This window comes from Palaemon carinicauda, chromosome 5, assembly GCF_036898095.1.
Source record: "Palaemon carinicauda isolate YSFRI2023 chromosome 5, ASM3689809v2, whole genome shotgun sequence".
In the NCBI taxonomy this organism is placed as follows: domain Eukaryota; kingdom Metazoa; phylum Arthropoda; class Malacostraca; order Decapoda; family Palaemonidae; genus Palaemon; species Palaemon carinicauda.
Genome location: NC_090729.1, coordinates 110,599,675 through 110,613,977, shown reverse-complemented (window position 1 = coordinate 110,613,977; position 14,303 = coordinate 110,599,675). Strand labels below are relative to the sequence as shown.

The window sequence follows — 14,303 nt, the reverse complement described above, 5'->3', positions numbered from 1 at the left end:
TTCTCCACTCTCCTTGGGAGGGGGAATGTGTGTGGGGGCGTGTTAACCCACAGTGTGTATATATGTGCAAACCTTTGGCTTATATTTTGCCTTGAGATATTGTCATGGAAGTGTTCTTACACCACCAGTACACGGGCCGTTGACCTGTTGGCACTGTCACGCAGCTAGTTTATTAAGTGTCAGGATTCTCTAGTGTAGAAATCCAGGGTAAGAATTTCCAGCCAGCAGGAAAGGGGACTACTTCCCTCCTAAGGATTAGTCTCCTATGAAAAGAATGAGGGTTTGTATTTGTGTAAGAACGAATGACAAATTGGAAATCCCAGCTGCAATCAAAGTTATGTAGTGAAAGGAGGGGGTGGGGCTTTCCCACTCCCGACTGATAAGATACCAAACGGTTGTTGACACCTCGTTAGATGTTATATAACTGTATTCCACCTTCGGTGTTATCATTCTCATATGTAAAGTCATCAGGTTTGTATAGTTAGACTGTTCCGTGCTCCCTAGTGTTTTGAGACAACTAGACCTACCCCTTTCAGAGCTAGCTAAGGAGGCAATGGAAGCCGCCGATCGCTAACTACAGACTACAGTATTGCCAACACCTCGTAAAAAGTTTTTAATTGTCGAGTTGTAGCTGCCCTTGAATCATTTGTATTAAAAGACTGGGGTTTGTATGATTAGAAAAAAATACAAATTACTTTTAAAATTTGTGATTTTTCAATCAATATGCAGTTGTAAATAAAAATACACAATTTGTGATGATGTCAATATCTTAAACTACAATATATTGCTGATCTTTATTTTCTGAATTTTAGTACATATAATATATTGTAACATATCCTATTAATCTCGATAAATAGTGTCATTTAGACTGTCCCCATATTTAAGCTTATGAGTCAAATCAGTGAAATTAATTGAAATATAAGAATGGGAAGACTATTCAGATTAACTGGCATTGGTTCAGTGCTTTATTTAATGTTGTAATCAAGGATAAAGGTTTGCTTTGTTTAGTTACTCATAACTTTTAGATTTTTCTTTTTGAATTTCATGTAATTTTTTTCATGTATATTTTCCTGGTCATTGGTAACATGATAAAGAGTATTTTTTGTGGATGAGCAGATATTCAGTGAGTGCTATTCTTAATAGCACCCTTAAGTGAAAGCTGGAGAAGAAGGTATTCAGTAAGGTGTCCAGTGCAGAACTTTACTTACCGCCAGCATATTTTCATATCACAAGTAAGGAAATGTTACTTTCTTGATACTTTGAGAAGTTAGTGTTGGTAGAATGTGAAGGGCATCGTTTAAGGCAGGATGTGAAGAATATTTTGAAGAATAGCTAGTTATTTTTTTATCTTGGAGTGAGTGAATGAAACAAATCTTTATCTGGTAATATTTATTGAAAAATTTATATGTATGTAAACAATTTATTATTGAAAACAATGCCAAGTCTGTGCAAAGTGCAACATAACATTGTCAAAATTCAAATGTATTCACTTCATAAAGGATTTCTCAAGTGCCACTTGATATTCAGTGCACATGTGGCTAAAAATTTAGAGAATATATGTTTTGTAAATATGAAAAAATGCATCATGGTTTTCCACAGAATTTACGAACCTCTTATTTTTACCTTTGTGCGAGAATCCTGCTTATGGTAGACAAAGATTGCTGAATAGCTGCTTGAGCTAGTGCGTTGACTGTTAATAATAGGTAAAGTGTCCTCATATGACAGAATCTCTCTATATTATTGGTCAGGCACTTATTTCTAAGAGCTGGATTTGTGATGTACCTTGCTTTTCCATGGTTCAACTTAATGATATTTTAACCTTACAGGGTTTACAATTGATGGATGGAATGTTAAGTCATTTATGAATTTAAAGCAAAAAGCTTTAGGTGCATACTCAAAATACTGCTGCTTGCTATAAAGAAATTTGTAATGTAAAGAAGCAAACACATCAGAATAGCAAGTTATGGCATATTATTCTTGCCTTAGATATATAATAATGTGATTGCCATTCTGGGATTCCAACTCATTTTAAAACTGATCAAGAATCTGTTGTCTGCTAGCCTTGCTCCAAAGTGATCTCCCATATCTAAAAGACTTTGGTCTGTATGGATAGGAAAACTGGAAACTGTTATTGAAAGGTTGTGGAGTTTTTGTTTTACCGTTCCTAAGGTAGATCCGAATATTATCACCTTGGTTAATGTTATAGGTGCCAATGATTAAGAACTCCAATTGGAGTAGCACACACACTTTACCCAGACACTACGTCCTTGAAACTTAATAGCCTTGTGATGGTGGTTACTACTTCCTGGTTAGCAGACTTGTTCTCCATTAAATGTTCTTACTGTTCTTGAAATATTTTATTTTTTTTATTCTTCTCTAGTAGTTTTTGTATTTGTTTCTTTTTCTCACTGGGCTATTTTTCCCCGTTGGAGCCCTTGGGCTTATAGCAGCTTGCTTTTCCAACTTGGGTTATAGCCTAGCTTATAATAACAATCGTAATAAACCTCCTGTTCTCTTTCTAATGATCAACAACCTTTAAGGGGATTGCCACTGCTGGCATAAGATCTATTATAAAGTCGGATTGAGAGGTGGAAGTGAGAATATTCTTCAATTTTTTCTTAAATTTTTACGTTAATATGGAATATATTTGAAACCAGCAACTATGGCCTCTTGAGGTTAAGCTGTTAATAGAATCTCTTTAAATTCTTGCAAAAAAGGTGGAATAAAAGATATTTTCTTTTCATACATTTAAACCTCTCTCTAGTATTCATATTTCAATTTTTTTGTGATTTCTAATTATTTGTCAATAAGAAATATTTTTTCTTTTTTAGAAATGAAGAAAGAAAACTTTTTCAAGCCTGTGAGTACTCAATAGGATTCTGTTTTAATCACCAAATGATGGGTTTTTTCCTCACTTTGCTGGAGCTTTCCAAGTTTGCAAAATAGGCTTCATAAATTTGGGGTGTGTAAGGTAAAATATAGTTTTAAACCAAATTTTCATGTGTTGATATAAACCTGTCATTTACTCTTATAGTCCTGCAAACTAGAGATGGATATTTGCAGTGCTGCCAACTAGCAAGTGATCAGTTTTGACTTGGGAATGGAGTGTCAAATATTTATGAGCACAAATTGGTCTGTAAATGTTATGGGTATATTAAAAGCTGTGCCGTTTTCTTGTTAAAGTACGGTAGCTGGAGCAGGTATTCGGCATGACATCGCTCTGCCCTTGAATGACTGTGTAGCCATAGGTATAAATAAGAGTCTTGTATTGTATAAACAAAACATAAAATGTAAAGATTTTGTGCTTATTGTGTTCTAGTACTGTGAAGGAAATTACAACTATGAATGCTGGGTTACATAGAACTCAAACATAACTTAGAAGAAAATAAATCTGTGACAATATTCAAAATATTGTTTTCAAGTTTTTTATTTTGTAGTTTTGATAACATTGCTCTCACTAGCTAAGACTATGTTAGCTTTTGCTCTCACTAGCCAAGACTATGTTAGCTTTTGCTCTCACTAGCTAAGACTATGTTAGCTTTTGCTCTCACTAGCTAAGACTATGTTAGCTTTTACTCTCACTAGCCAAGACTATGTTAGCTTTTGCTCTCACTAGCTAAGGCTATGTTAGCTTTTGCTCTCACTAGCCAAGACTATGTTAGCTTTTGCTCTCACTAGCTAAGACTATGTTAGCTTTTGCTCTCACTAGTTAAGACTATGTTAGCTTTTGCTCTCACTAGCCAAGACTATGTTAGCTTTTGCTCTCACTAGCCAAGACTATGTTAGCTTTTGCTCTCACTAGCCAAGACTATGTTAGCTTTTGCTCTCACTAGCCAAGACTATGTTAGCTTTTGCTCTCACTAGCTAAGACTATGTTAGCTTACACTACTGTTGTAATTCTTTATTTTTTTGGGTGCGGATAACAAAACATTTCAGTCAAGGCTGGACTATTGTGTTACTCTGTTCATGTGCCTTTCAATTTCTTATACTTATTAAGTAAAGTAAAATATACAGTATAGTAGTCAAACATCACTCAAGCTTTTAGTTATGTTCTTAAGAAAGTACAATGGTAATATTTTCTTTTTATTGATTGAATGTAATGAATCTTCAGCTTAGTGAGGTATTGATTATATTATTATTATTATTATTATTATTATTATTATTATTATTATTATTATTATTGTATAGTCAAGCAGACTATTTGAAAATTGTCAGGTTAGTATGTTAATTTTACCAAAATGTATTTTTTTTTTTTTTTAATGATCATTATTAGTAACTTGTAGAAGAAAATTAGAGTTTATCTAAATAATATTGTAATCAAGGATAAATAATTTATATAAAGTAAAAGATTAAATTGGTTGAGTATAGAAAAATAATCACTTGATTGTCTTTATATAAAAAGGCATTGGTAAAGGGTATTGATTAGGATGAAATACAGAATATTAGACGAATAGTCAAGATTAAAAAAACAGCCGCCCTTCCCTAGTTAGTAAGGAGGCGTAGTAGGGTCTTTTTTTAGGTATGATTGGGGGTTATTAACTTATCCAAAGAAATGATTGATAAAAGGGATGCAGTATGAAATATACTGCAAAATAGTCTTGTATAGGTAATTTTGAAAACTTTTTTTTTTTTTTTTTATTATAATCAATGTAGTACTTAGTGCTTTGAGGAGCCGCATCACAGATGAAGTAATAGTAAACAAAAAAATTCTTAACTATTGGAACAGCCAATAAAGGTTGAATTATTATTTGTGTAATTTGAGCTTTTATTAATGTTTCTTTTCTCTGTGATTCAGCATTGTGTTATCTTTGTAACTTGGTGAATTATACATATTTTGCTAAACTAAGAAATATAATTTCTTATAACATCTCATGAAGAAAAATAAATAATTTTTTTTTACTTTATCATAAATTTTATATATTGTCCATCACCATTTTGGTATAGAATTTATATTTCTTTCTTCTCCAAGACCAGTTGATTGTACCCCATAATTTGTGAAGGTCTTGACTTTGTCAGTTCAAATTGAAACTGGTGAAATGGTAAAATTGAAACTGGTGAAATGGTAGAATTGAAACTGGTGAAATGGTAAAATTGAAACTGGTGAAATTATAAAATTGAAACTGGTGAAATGGTAATCTTGTGCTCATTGGCTTTATAGTGGATCGACATTTTTGTCTATAGTACAAATATTGGTTTTTCTGGGGTGTGAAAATACACAGCTGTGCAATGGTAGAAAAACTATAATTCAATAATGTCTTAAAATGATATAGTTATTGTGGGAACCATCCTGGAAATAGGGTCTATTGCAAAAAGATTGTAAATTTTGTAATATAATTTTTTTTTTTATTGGGGAAAAGTGATATACAATATTTATATGAATTTATTAATTTATAGAGTTAATGTCATGCCCGGTAGATTATTTAGTAAGGATGAGGTCATTGCTGATAATTGACTACGTAATGATTTTTTTGAAACGTGTGTACATTTACTGAAAAGGACCTTGTGAATTGTTTTGATATGTTGGTCCTATTCAGCATTTTTTTTTTACTTTATACACTCATAGTAAGTTGTATATTTGTGCCTCTTAGATGATATATAAGCATAGGAGATGTAGTTTGTAGAAGTTTTCATATTTATGAGAGTAAATTAAGTTTACCCTTGCTGTGGTAAAGTCACATTTTCCTGCTCTTGCTGAGATTGGTTACGTAAGTTGGATAGTATATTGGTATCCTGTATAGCTTAGATAATGTAAGTTTTGTGTAATTTTTGAGTGGAAGCTTTTTACTGCACGCACAGGATAAGGCAAGAAAGCACAACCAAATTTGACTTCTCCACTGCAAAAGAATTATATTAGTCATTGAAATGACCTTGTGTAAATTTTATTCTCATTTTCCCCTTTCTAATTGAGATGTAGTTGTACATTGCTTTTGAAGATTTATCAAAGTTTATACTGTATGTGTCTTGAAATATTTGATAAGGAACACGATTTACATAGGTATATAGTATTTACATACATATACAATATATTTTAAATCATTTTCTATTTACTCTTTTCGTTGAAGTATGTAGTTATATCAGTCAAGTGAATGTATTATGGAAAGATGATACTGATTGTGCAAGCACTGTGTTTTTGTATCAAGATTATGTCTACATTTTGAGTGGCCCATCTTAGGTGCCCTTCATCATTTATAGCACTTCACCCAAATGTTACTCTCAGTCCCATGAAATTAGATCATTAATGGTTAGCTCCCATTTTCAAGGATTTTGTAGTTCTGTGCTCTTTATTATGTATTTTCTGATTTTTCTTTTCATAAGATGAAGAAGCTATTTGAGGAAGCAAGAAGGGATAGAATATGTTAAATATCAGATTCTCTTTTTAATTTGTTGACAATTTCAGACGCCCCTACGAACCCCCGCATCTTTGAGCCGGATTTATCGTCTGATCCCCATAGTACACATATAGAAAGGTAATAATTGTTACTGTATCAGTTTTTTTTCCCTGCAGCTTAGACTTCATTTGGTTCTTTGAAATGTTTCGGATGATCTTAGAATACTAGGATTCTTTGATCTCTTGTGTAACATGTTATGATGCTGACCTTTATAATAATGATGAATTTTTGTTAAAGGAATTTTTGTGTTGGGTGAGCATGTTCCGTCATTTTGCCACTTTAATACTTCTGCTTTGACAGAAGTATGAGGTTATGGCATTGCTTCTTATTTTGGGGGCTGTAAAAATGAAAAGCAAATAAACTTGTAATTTTTTCAACTTTTCTTCTTTTATCCTGCCAAATTTGATAGATTTTTTAGGGTAAAAGTTATAACATCTGTAGATATCTTTAGCAGATTCTGAGTTGTTTACACTCCCACGGTTTTAAAGCTTAAATAAAGATTGTATTGTGCAGAAGCATAAGTACATATTGAATTTATCACAAACAAATAACTGTTATTTAGCAAAAGAATCAAAGTATTTTTGTTACATGATCTTATTTTTGGACTGTGCCCTATGAAGTTGAAAGAAACTGGGACATATTTGAAAAATAATTTTTATTAGACCAATAAAGTTTGAATTTTGGTTAGGATTTTTCTTAAATCTTTCTAGTCAATGTAAAAGTACACTTTAATTCTGTTGAGGTCAACCTTCAATCCACTAACCTAAACATTACTGTAATTTTAATGACTTAATTAGCCTTGAAATATAAATTTTGTTACAAGTTTTCATTTTCTTATGGTATAGTATCTGATTGCAAAAGTCGTATTCATCCTTACATTTTTTCAATGTATTGAAAAGCTAGGAATTAGATTCATTTTAATCTTTTCAGATGACATCACTTGGCGTCATTTACCTTTATACCTTTGTTGAGGAAAACTAACATCTAGCCCACATACATCCATTTGTATTGTTTTCATAATTAGAAAAATTTATAGGCATTTTATTAAAGATTCGTGAAATGCGGGCAAATTAAAAGTTTATGAAGTACAGTGTTCTAATCGTCTTTTTCATGAATATTTCACTTTTTTTAAACTTTGACTTTAGGATTTTCAGCTCTTGTACCAAAAACAGTTCATGGGGGTATATCTTGGCTAAAACGTATCTGATCAAACTTGATGTTTGCTAGGTGAATAGAAAGAAGAAATTGGCTGTTAGATAATCTTGGCTCTTGGTTTTTAGCATTATAGGGAATGAATTGTCCTTTAAAAGTAGAGATGCACATGATTTAAGAGTTTTTTATACAATGTAATGGGCTTTATCAAAGAATTTATTTTGTGCATAACTTAATTGAATTATTATTTCATTGTATTCAGTCTAGTAGAAATTTGGGGATACTGATAGATTAGCATAGGGTATAGATAGCAGCCTGTTATTACATTTATGAGGGGTTTCTCATCTTTGTCTTCTCTTGGTTTCAGACCCCAGGGGTGTTTGCCGGGAGAGGTAGTCATTGGGGAATCTGAAGGTCCTACTCCCTTTGATTCTGGCAAGATGAGAAGCCCCCATAGTAATAACACCCAGCTGGTAGATGTTGGTAAGCAGGAGGAAAGCGATGACAGTGACTGTTACATAGAGGAGGATTTTGATCGAGACCCTCAAACTTTACCGAGGGAAGTGCAGAGCTTAGATCCTATAAAAGCATCTAGCCATTTGACAGATTCTTACAAGCATGGTCAGTCACAGTTGTCTGTCAGAAATGAGGTTGCCAGTGTAGACGAACAGGCTGATTATGGTAGGAGTGATTCTCCTGAAGAAGTTCATACTAGTGGCAGTGGTTTGTCACCTGATATGCATCGTCACAGTTTAGCCCAGTATGGGCCAGCTAGAGATGTATCTCATAGTCACAGAGAGACAAATTTAAAGTTAGGTATTGAGGAGAGGCATTTTTCAAAAGTGCCAAGCAACAGTACACCTCATTCTTATGAATCAAGAAAGGTGGTTGGGTATTCTGTAGGTGTTGTATCACGGTCTCCAGAAGTTGTTGACGTAGGTAGTGAGCCTCAGTCCCCAGAGATTATTGAGGAGGAATCAGAAGGAGTCGTGGAAGAGGAAGAAGAAGAAGAAGAAGAGTCACAACCTCTTTATTCTGAATTAGCACAAAATGAATCTGCACCAAAAAGAATATCAACTGATGAAATAACAACACAGTCTCCATTGTTAATGGATGAGGAAGTAGAAGAATGTAAGCAAGAGGGACCAGGAGGATCCCCTGTAATGCCTCAAAGTCCTGGTGATAATAGCAAATTTACAGATAGTGAGGTTTCAAATACATGTAATTCGCCTGGTTCTAATCATGTTAATAAAAAAGATGATGCCTTTGTCCATGAAGAAGAAAATCATAGTCCTAAGGTTACAGAGGTACACATTCCAAGTGAAGTATCGCCTGTAACAAAGATATCTAATGATAAATATATAAACAGCAATGCTGAGACTAATGGCAAAAGCCCAAAACCGGTACAAGATTCATTGGTGCTGTCAAACCAAGTACGAGAGACGGAGGTGTCACCAGACCAGAACATTGGTGACAGGCATTTGGAATCTTTGACAGAACATATTTCTGATAATGATTATTTAAAAGATAATGGAAATAGGTCAAAACAAATATCTGTTACCAACAAAGATAGTGAATGTTCAGAAACTAGAAGAGAATTACCTGATCAGTCAGATTCAGAGCAAGTGGTTACAAGCAGTGGTATGGATGAGGACGTAGATGATAGCCATCAGATGGATGAAAGTTGTGACAGTTCCGCTAGTGATAAGGGAGAGTTGGATACAAGTCAAGAAGGGGAAACTGATCATGAGGTAACCTTAGGCGAGAGCTTTAGAAGTGACACTGATATATCGTGTACTAGAGATGAAGTAGAGGAAGCAGACTCTTCTTTATCAGAATTTGATAAGAGTCATTCAAAAATGGATACCAGTATATCGGAGAATGAGGCTTCTGAAAGCAATATGAAAGTTGGAAGTGAGACAGTCATTGAGAGTGCTTTGAAACAAAAAAATGTGCCAAAGAGAAAACGAGAACCGTCTCAGAAAAGAAGCAAAAAGTTGAAAGTTACCAAAAAACAAGATGGCTCAAAGGAACCAGCTGATGATAGTGATGAACTACCAGACCTGCTTAAATCTACCACCCCAGGTGAGTTTTCTTACTAGTTAGTTCCCTTTTTTTAAAGATTTTAATGTAATAGATACAAAATTTTCTTGTTAACTTTAAAAATGTGCTATAAAATAGGTATTTCCTCTTGGTGTTCTAGTTACAATTTAGTTTTGATAACTTAACCTTGCATATCATTTGATAATTGAGTAAATAAATGCAGGTGAGGTAGAAACAAATGAAATAATGCATTTATTAAGCCCAATCTACAAAAGTACATGCTGAAGATAGAAGAAACTGAATAAGGGATAGAATTTATTAATAGAAAATTGTTGCTAAACATGTTTAGTAGATTATTATTTAGCCTGATTTTACATGAGTATGTGTAAGTATTGTAGTAGAAATTTCTAGTCCATCAAGCATAATTTTAAATTTAATCTGTGACTGAGGATCCTTTTAAAACTTAATTGTTACCATCACTAATTGATTTTTCCTTTTTATGATTTGCCTGGAGAAGGGGATTTTTTTTTTTTTACAATTCCCCATGGAGTCGAATACATATATCCTATCCTATCCAATCTCAGTCCAATTCACAAACATTAATTCTCTTATTCTCTCTTATTTCTAAGAGAAGGACACTCCAAATTCAAACCATTGTTCTCTAGTCTTGGGTAGTGCCATAGCCTATATACCATGGTCTTCCATTGTCTTGGGTTAGAGTTCTCTTGCTTGATGGCACTCTCGGGCACACTATTTTATCTAATTTCTCATCCTTTTGTTTTGTTAAATTATTTATAGTTTATATAGGAATTATTTTTTTCAATATTAATCTTACCCGATAATCATGTAGCTGTCAACTCTGTTGCCGACAGAAATCTACGGTAGGGATACGCCAGCGATCGCTATACAGGTGGGGGTGAACACCACAGCGCCATCTGTGGTCAGGTACTCTAGTACTTCTTGTCAACACCACCTCAATTTTTCCTCTGTCGTGCCTCCGGCTAGACCTACATGGATACGCTGTTGATTCTGGAGTTATTGCTCACGATTTGGTGATGTATTTGCTCTAGAGTTTAGCCTTCGCTATTCAGGAAGCTATATCATTAGCTTAGCAAGTTTTTGGAATTAATTTGATTTAATTTTTTATTTAATTTTGGTACGAAGAGAGTATGAACTCTCTTTCACTTTTAAATGGCCGACCCTTCCCTTAGACGGAAGTGTTGGTGTCGAAGAGAGTATAGACTCTCTTAATTTTGCTTAACAAAGTTATAGATTTATTTTATATCTCTCCGCCTTTTATAGGCCTCTTTGATTAACTTCCTTTTATTATAAACTTATTAAAATTAATTTTTATATTTGTTTATATTCGACCTTTCCTAATAGTAGGCGGTCTTTTCTTGGAACCGAAGTTAATTAACTTTGAGCCCGTCATTTCGTTTTTACCTGTTAACATATTATGCCATTTTAATGTTTTTGAAAGAATTTCTTTGATAGTCTTGTACTGTTTTCAAAGTTGAACTAACGTTTTGTTTTGTCTCTGCAGTTGTTGACGTTCAGAACGTTCAACTTGCGCTCTATCGTTACGATAGAGAGAGAGAGTCTATCACGGTGTCACGTTGCAGTAAGAGTAAACCGATTCTAGCGTTTTGTTCATTCTTTCTTAGCTTAAATGGTTCTATTCTAATAAAGGAACTTTTTATTTGGGAAACCTTTCAGTTTTTTTCCTTTAACAATAATATGTTTTAACGATATATATAATTGGGCTCTTCTCTCAGGTGCTAAGTCAAGAGAGAGAGATAGAGACGGAGGGAGAGAGAGGAGGGTAAACGTTTCGTTCAAGCGGGTAACGTTGTTATCGTTTTTGCTATTCTCCCTAGTCTCTTTAGGGGAAGAAGGTAAACGTTTCTAGAGTTTTATTCTTGTTCTCAGACTTTATGCGGTGAGAGATTTTAAACGTAGTTTATTTGATCTAGTGTTTAATCTCTTTTCCAGCCACTGAATTATTTATCTTTCATTATGTTTTTCTGTTACATTGTAATACTGTTTTCGCAATTACTAACTTTTAATGAAGGATAGAATTGCGTGTTTCAGGTACAAACCACTTAAAGTTTTGAGTTCAGTGAAATAAGTGCAAACAGAAAATCAAAAGTGATAAAGTGATAAGCGCATAGTGTTACAGTGTTGCGTTCGAGGGTTCGTCTGTTCGTGCCAGTTGTTCGCCTAGTCTGGGACCTCTTACAAGCTCCCAAGCCCAGGGGAGAAGTAATGTCGAAGGACTTATGGGTTCAGCAGGCCTTGATCGACGAACAGACGTTTCCCTCCGTGGTTTCGGGTGTAACCAACTCACGTAGCCGACTTGATCACCCCACCCACACAAAGACGAGAGAGCCCATTTATTCCTCGTCTCCGGAAGAGGTTTCTCGCAGAAACCATGGACCAAATCTTGCAGCTTTTAAGTGCAAGTCGGTCCCTTCCGCGCAAGTTCAACTCCTAGGTGGTGCCATTAGCACTGGGTCAGTTCGGACTTGCTGCAGTACGACAACTGCACACCTCCCAGAGAGGCAAGGTGGTATCGCAACAGACAGTAACTCCGTCTGTTGCCGCACCAGCTGTTTTAGACCCTCAGTTTCAACGGACAGTAGCTCCGTTTGTTGTTGTCTTTCTTAAACTCTAGTGGTCTATGCTGCTGACAATGCAGTCTCAGCTTGCGGTGTTGATGCAGGAGTTTCAGGCAGAGAAGGTTAACACACCTCCTCCTGCGAGCGCTCCTCCACCTCTACGCAGTCCAGCCTGCCAGACGTATGATGTTGAGGTTCCTCAAGCTACCTCCATGCGTGAGCTGCCGCGTTGGGAGTTGCCAGATACCAGCTCTGTGCAGCAACCTCCCCTTTCCTTGAGGCAGGAGCCTCTTGCCACGCGGCAACCTCCTCAACACTTGAGGCAGGAGCCTTATGCTTTGCAGCAACCTCCTCTACCCTTGAGGTAGGAGCCTCTTGCGTTGCGACTACCTCCTCCATCCTCGAGGCAGCTACCTCTTGCGGTGTGACAACCTCCACCATCCTCGAGGCAGCAACCTCAACTCCACCTCTGCGCAGTCCACCCTGCCAGACGTATGATGTTGAGGTTCCTCAACCTACCTCCACGCGTGAGCTGCCGCATTGGGAGTTGCCAGATACCAGCGCTATGCAGCAACCTCTTGCGTTGCGGCAACCTCCACCATCCTTGAGGCAGCAACCTCAACTCTTGCGGCAGCCACCTCCACTCTTGAGGCAAGAACCTCAACTCTTGAATGGGCTCTCGTGGCATGGTTGGTTTCGACCTGGCCTTTCATTAGAAGGGGCTAGCGTTCGATCCCAAGTATGAGGTAGAAATTTATTTCTATTTGAACACGATGTTGTGTTGATATTTATCCATATTGACTCATTAGGGGTAATTTGAATGAATTACTACCAATTGTGTCACGTGGTGGCCCGGGGAAATCTGGTAAAACTCGCTGGTAAAGAGACTGATGTCTCACCAGGTAAATCCTCGGACAGCTAGATTAGTGTCAGGTTCAGATTTTTTTTAAAAAATCCTCCTCTACCCATCAGGCAGCCTCATGCTTATGAGGAGCCTCATGCTATGCGGCATCCTCCTCAAACCATGAGGCAAAAGCCTCATGCTATGCGGCAACCGCCTCAACCCATGAGGCAGGAGCCTCATACTATGCGGCATCCTCCTCAACGCATGCAGCATAAGCCTCATCCCTTGCAGCTTGAGCCTCATCCCATGCAGCATGAGTCTCATACCATGCAGCATGAGCCTCATCCCATGCAGCATGAGCCTCATCCCATGCAGCATAAGCCGCACGCCATGCAACATGCTCTGCTTACCTTACAGCATGCTCTACATACAGCATGCTCTGCATACCTTACCGCATGCTTCTTAGTCACACATCTTTGGTTGTTGCCAACTCACTAGACTGTCAAGCAGTTTCATAACGTTGCCTTCTAGTCTGCTGCTTTTGCACCAGTGAAACCCTCACTGAGAGAACTTAGCTTTTCTCGGATATGGTTCCTGTAGATGAGAAAGTGCTATTTTCCCTCCTTCTGATTTTCCCTTGAGGACTCTGTCATTTGGAGAGGAGCCTTTAGCTGCTTAGCCTCCTATGGACTTTTATTTAAGCATAGCATGCTTCCAGGGAGGGTAATGGTTCCACTTCAGTCGCTAACCCCGTCTGTTACCACACCTGCTCCCATAGACCTTGAGCTGTGTTGCAAGACATGCAGTCCAAGCTTAGTCCTTGTTAGAGGATTTTTTGTTTACGGAGTCAGTGTGTCACTGGGAAGACGTTCAACAACCAGCAGAAGTGTCTTGTTGTGACGCAGTGCGGCAACCTCAGCAACCCGATAAGGAGTTGTCTGTACGACTCAGACAGTCTAGACAGCTTCGGGTTGTCACTGTACTTCCTCGCTTCCCCATGGTTGACAGTTCACAGACTGTGCAGCAGTACCATGATCTTGTGTCCGGCTCCGTCAGACGACTAGCTTTTAAGAGCTCCCACAAGTCGTCGCTGTCTGGAGATTCTCAGATGGACTATGGATCTGACCAAGGAACTGGGCCTCCTGGTCAATTTTGAGGAGTCCCAGCTCGTCCCATCCCAGACCATTGTCTACCTGGGTATGGATCTTCAGAGTCGAGCTTTTCGGGCTTTTCCGTCGACCCCAAAGATATACTAAG

At 36.8% G+C, this 14,303-nt stretch overlaps 2 protein-coding genes across 2 annotated transcripts in view; both read left to right on the top strand.

The window, feature by feature from the left end:
* LOC137641392 (uncharacterized) overlaps positions 1–14,303 on the top strand; it is a 307,472-nt gene that overhangs the window by 139,910 nt on the left and 153,259 nt on the right. The gene's annotated exons all lie outside the window — the stretch shown is intronic.
* The window catches only part of LOC137641391 (dentin sialophosphoprotein-like), an 87,762-nt gene that overhangs the window by 39,556 nt on the left and 33,903 nt on the right, over positions 1–14,303 (top strand). The window contains exons 4-5 of the mRNA XM_068373910.1: positions 6,398–6,467; positions 7,909–9,626. Of these exons, the coding sequence (XP_068230011.1) occupies positions 6,398–6,467; positions 7,909–9,626 (1,788 nt within the window). The remainder of the gene's footprint in view (positions 1–6,397; positions 6,468–7,908; positions 9,627–14,303) is intronic.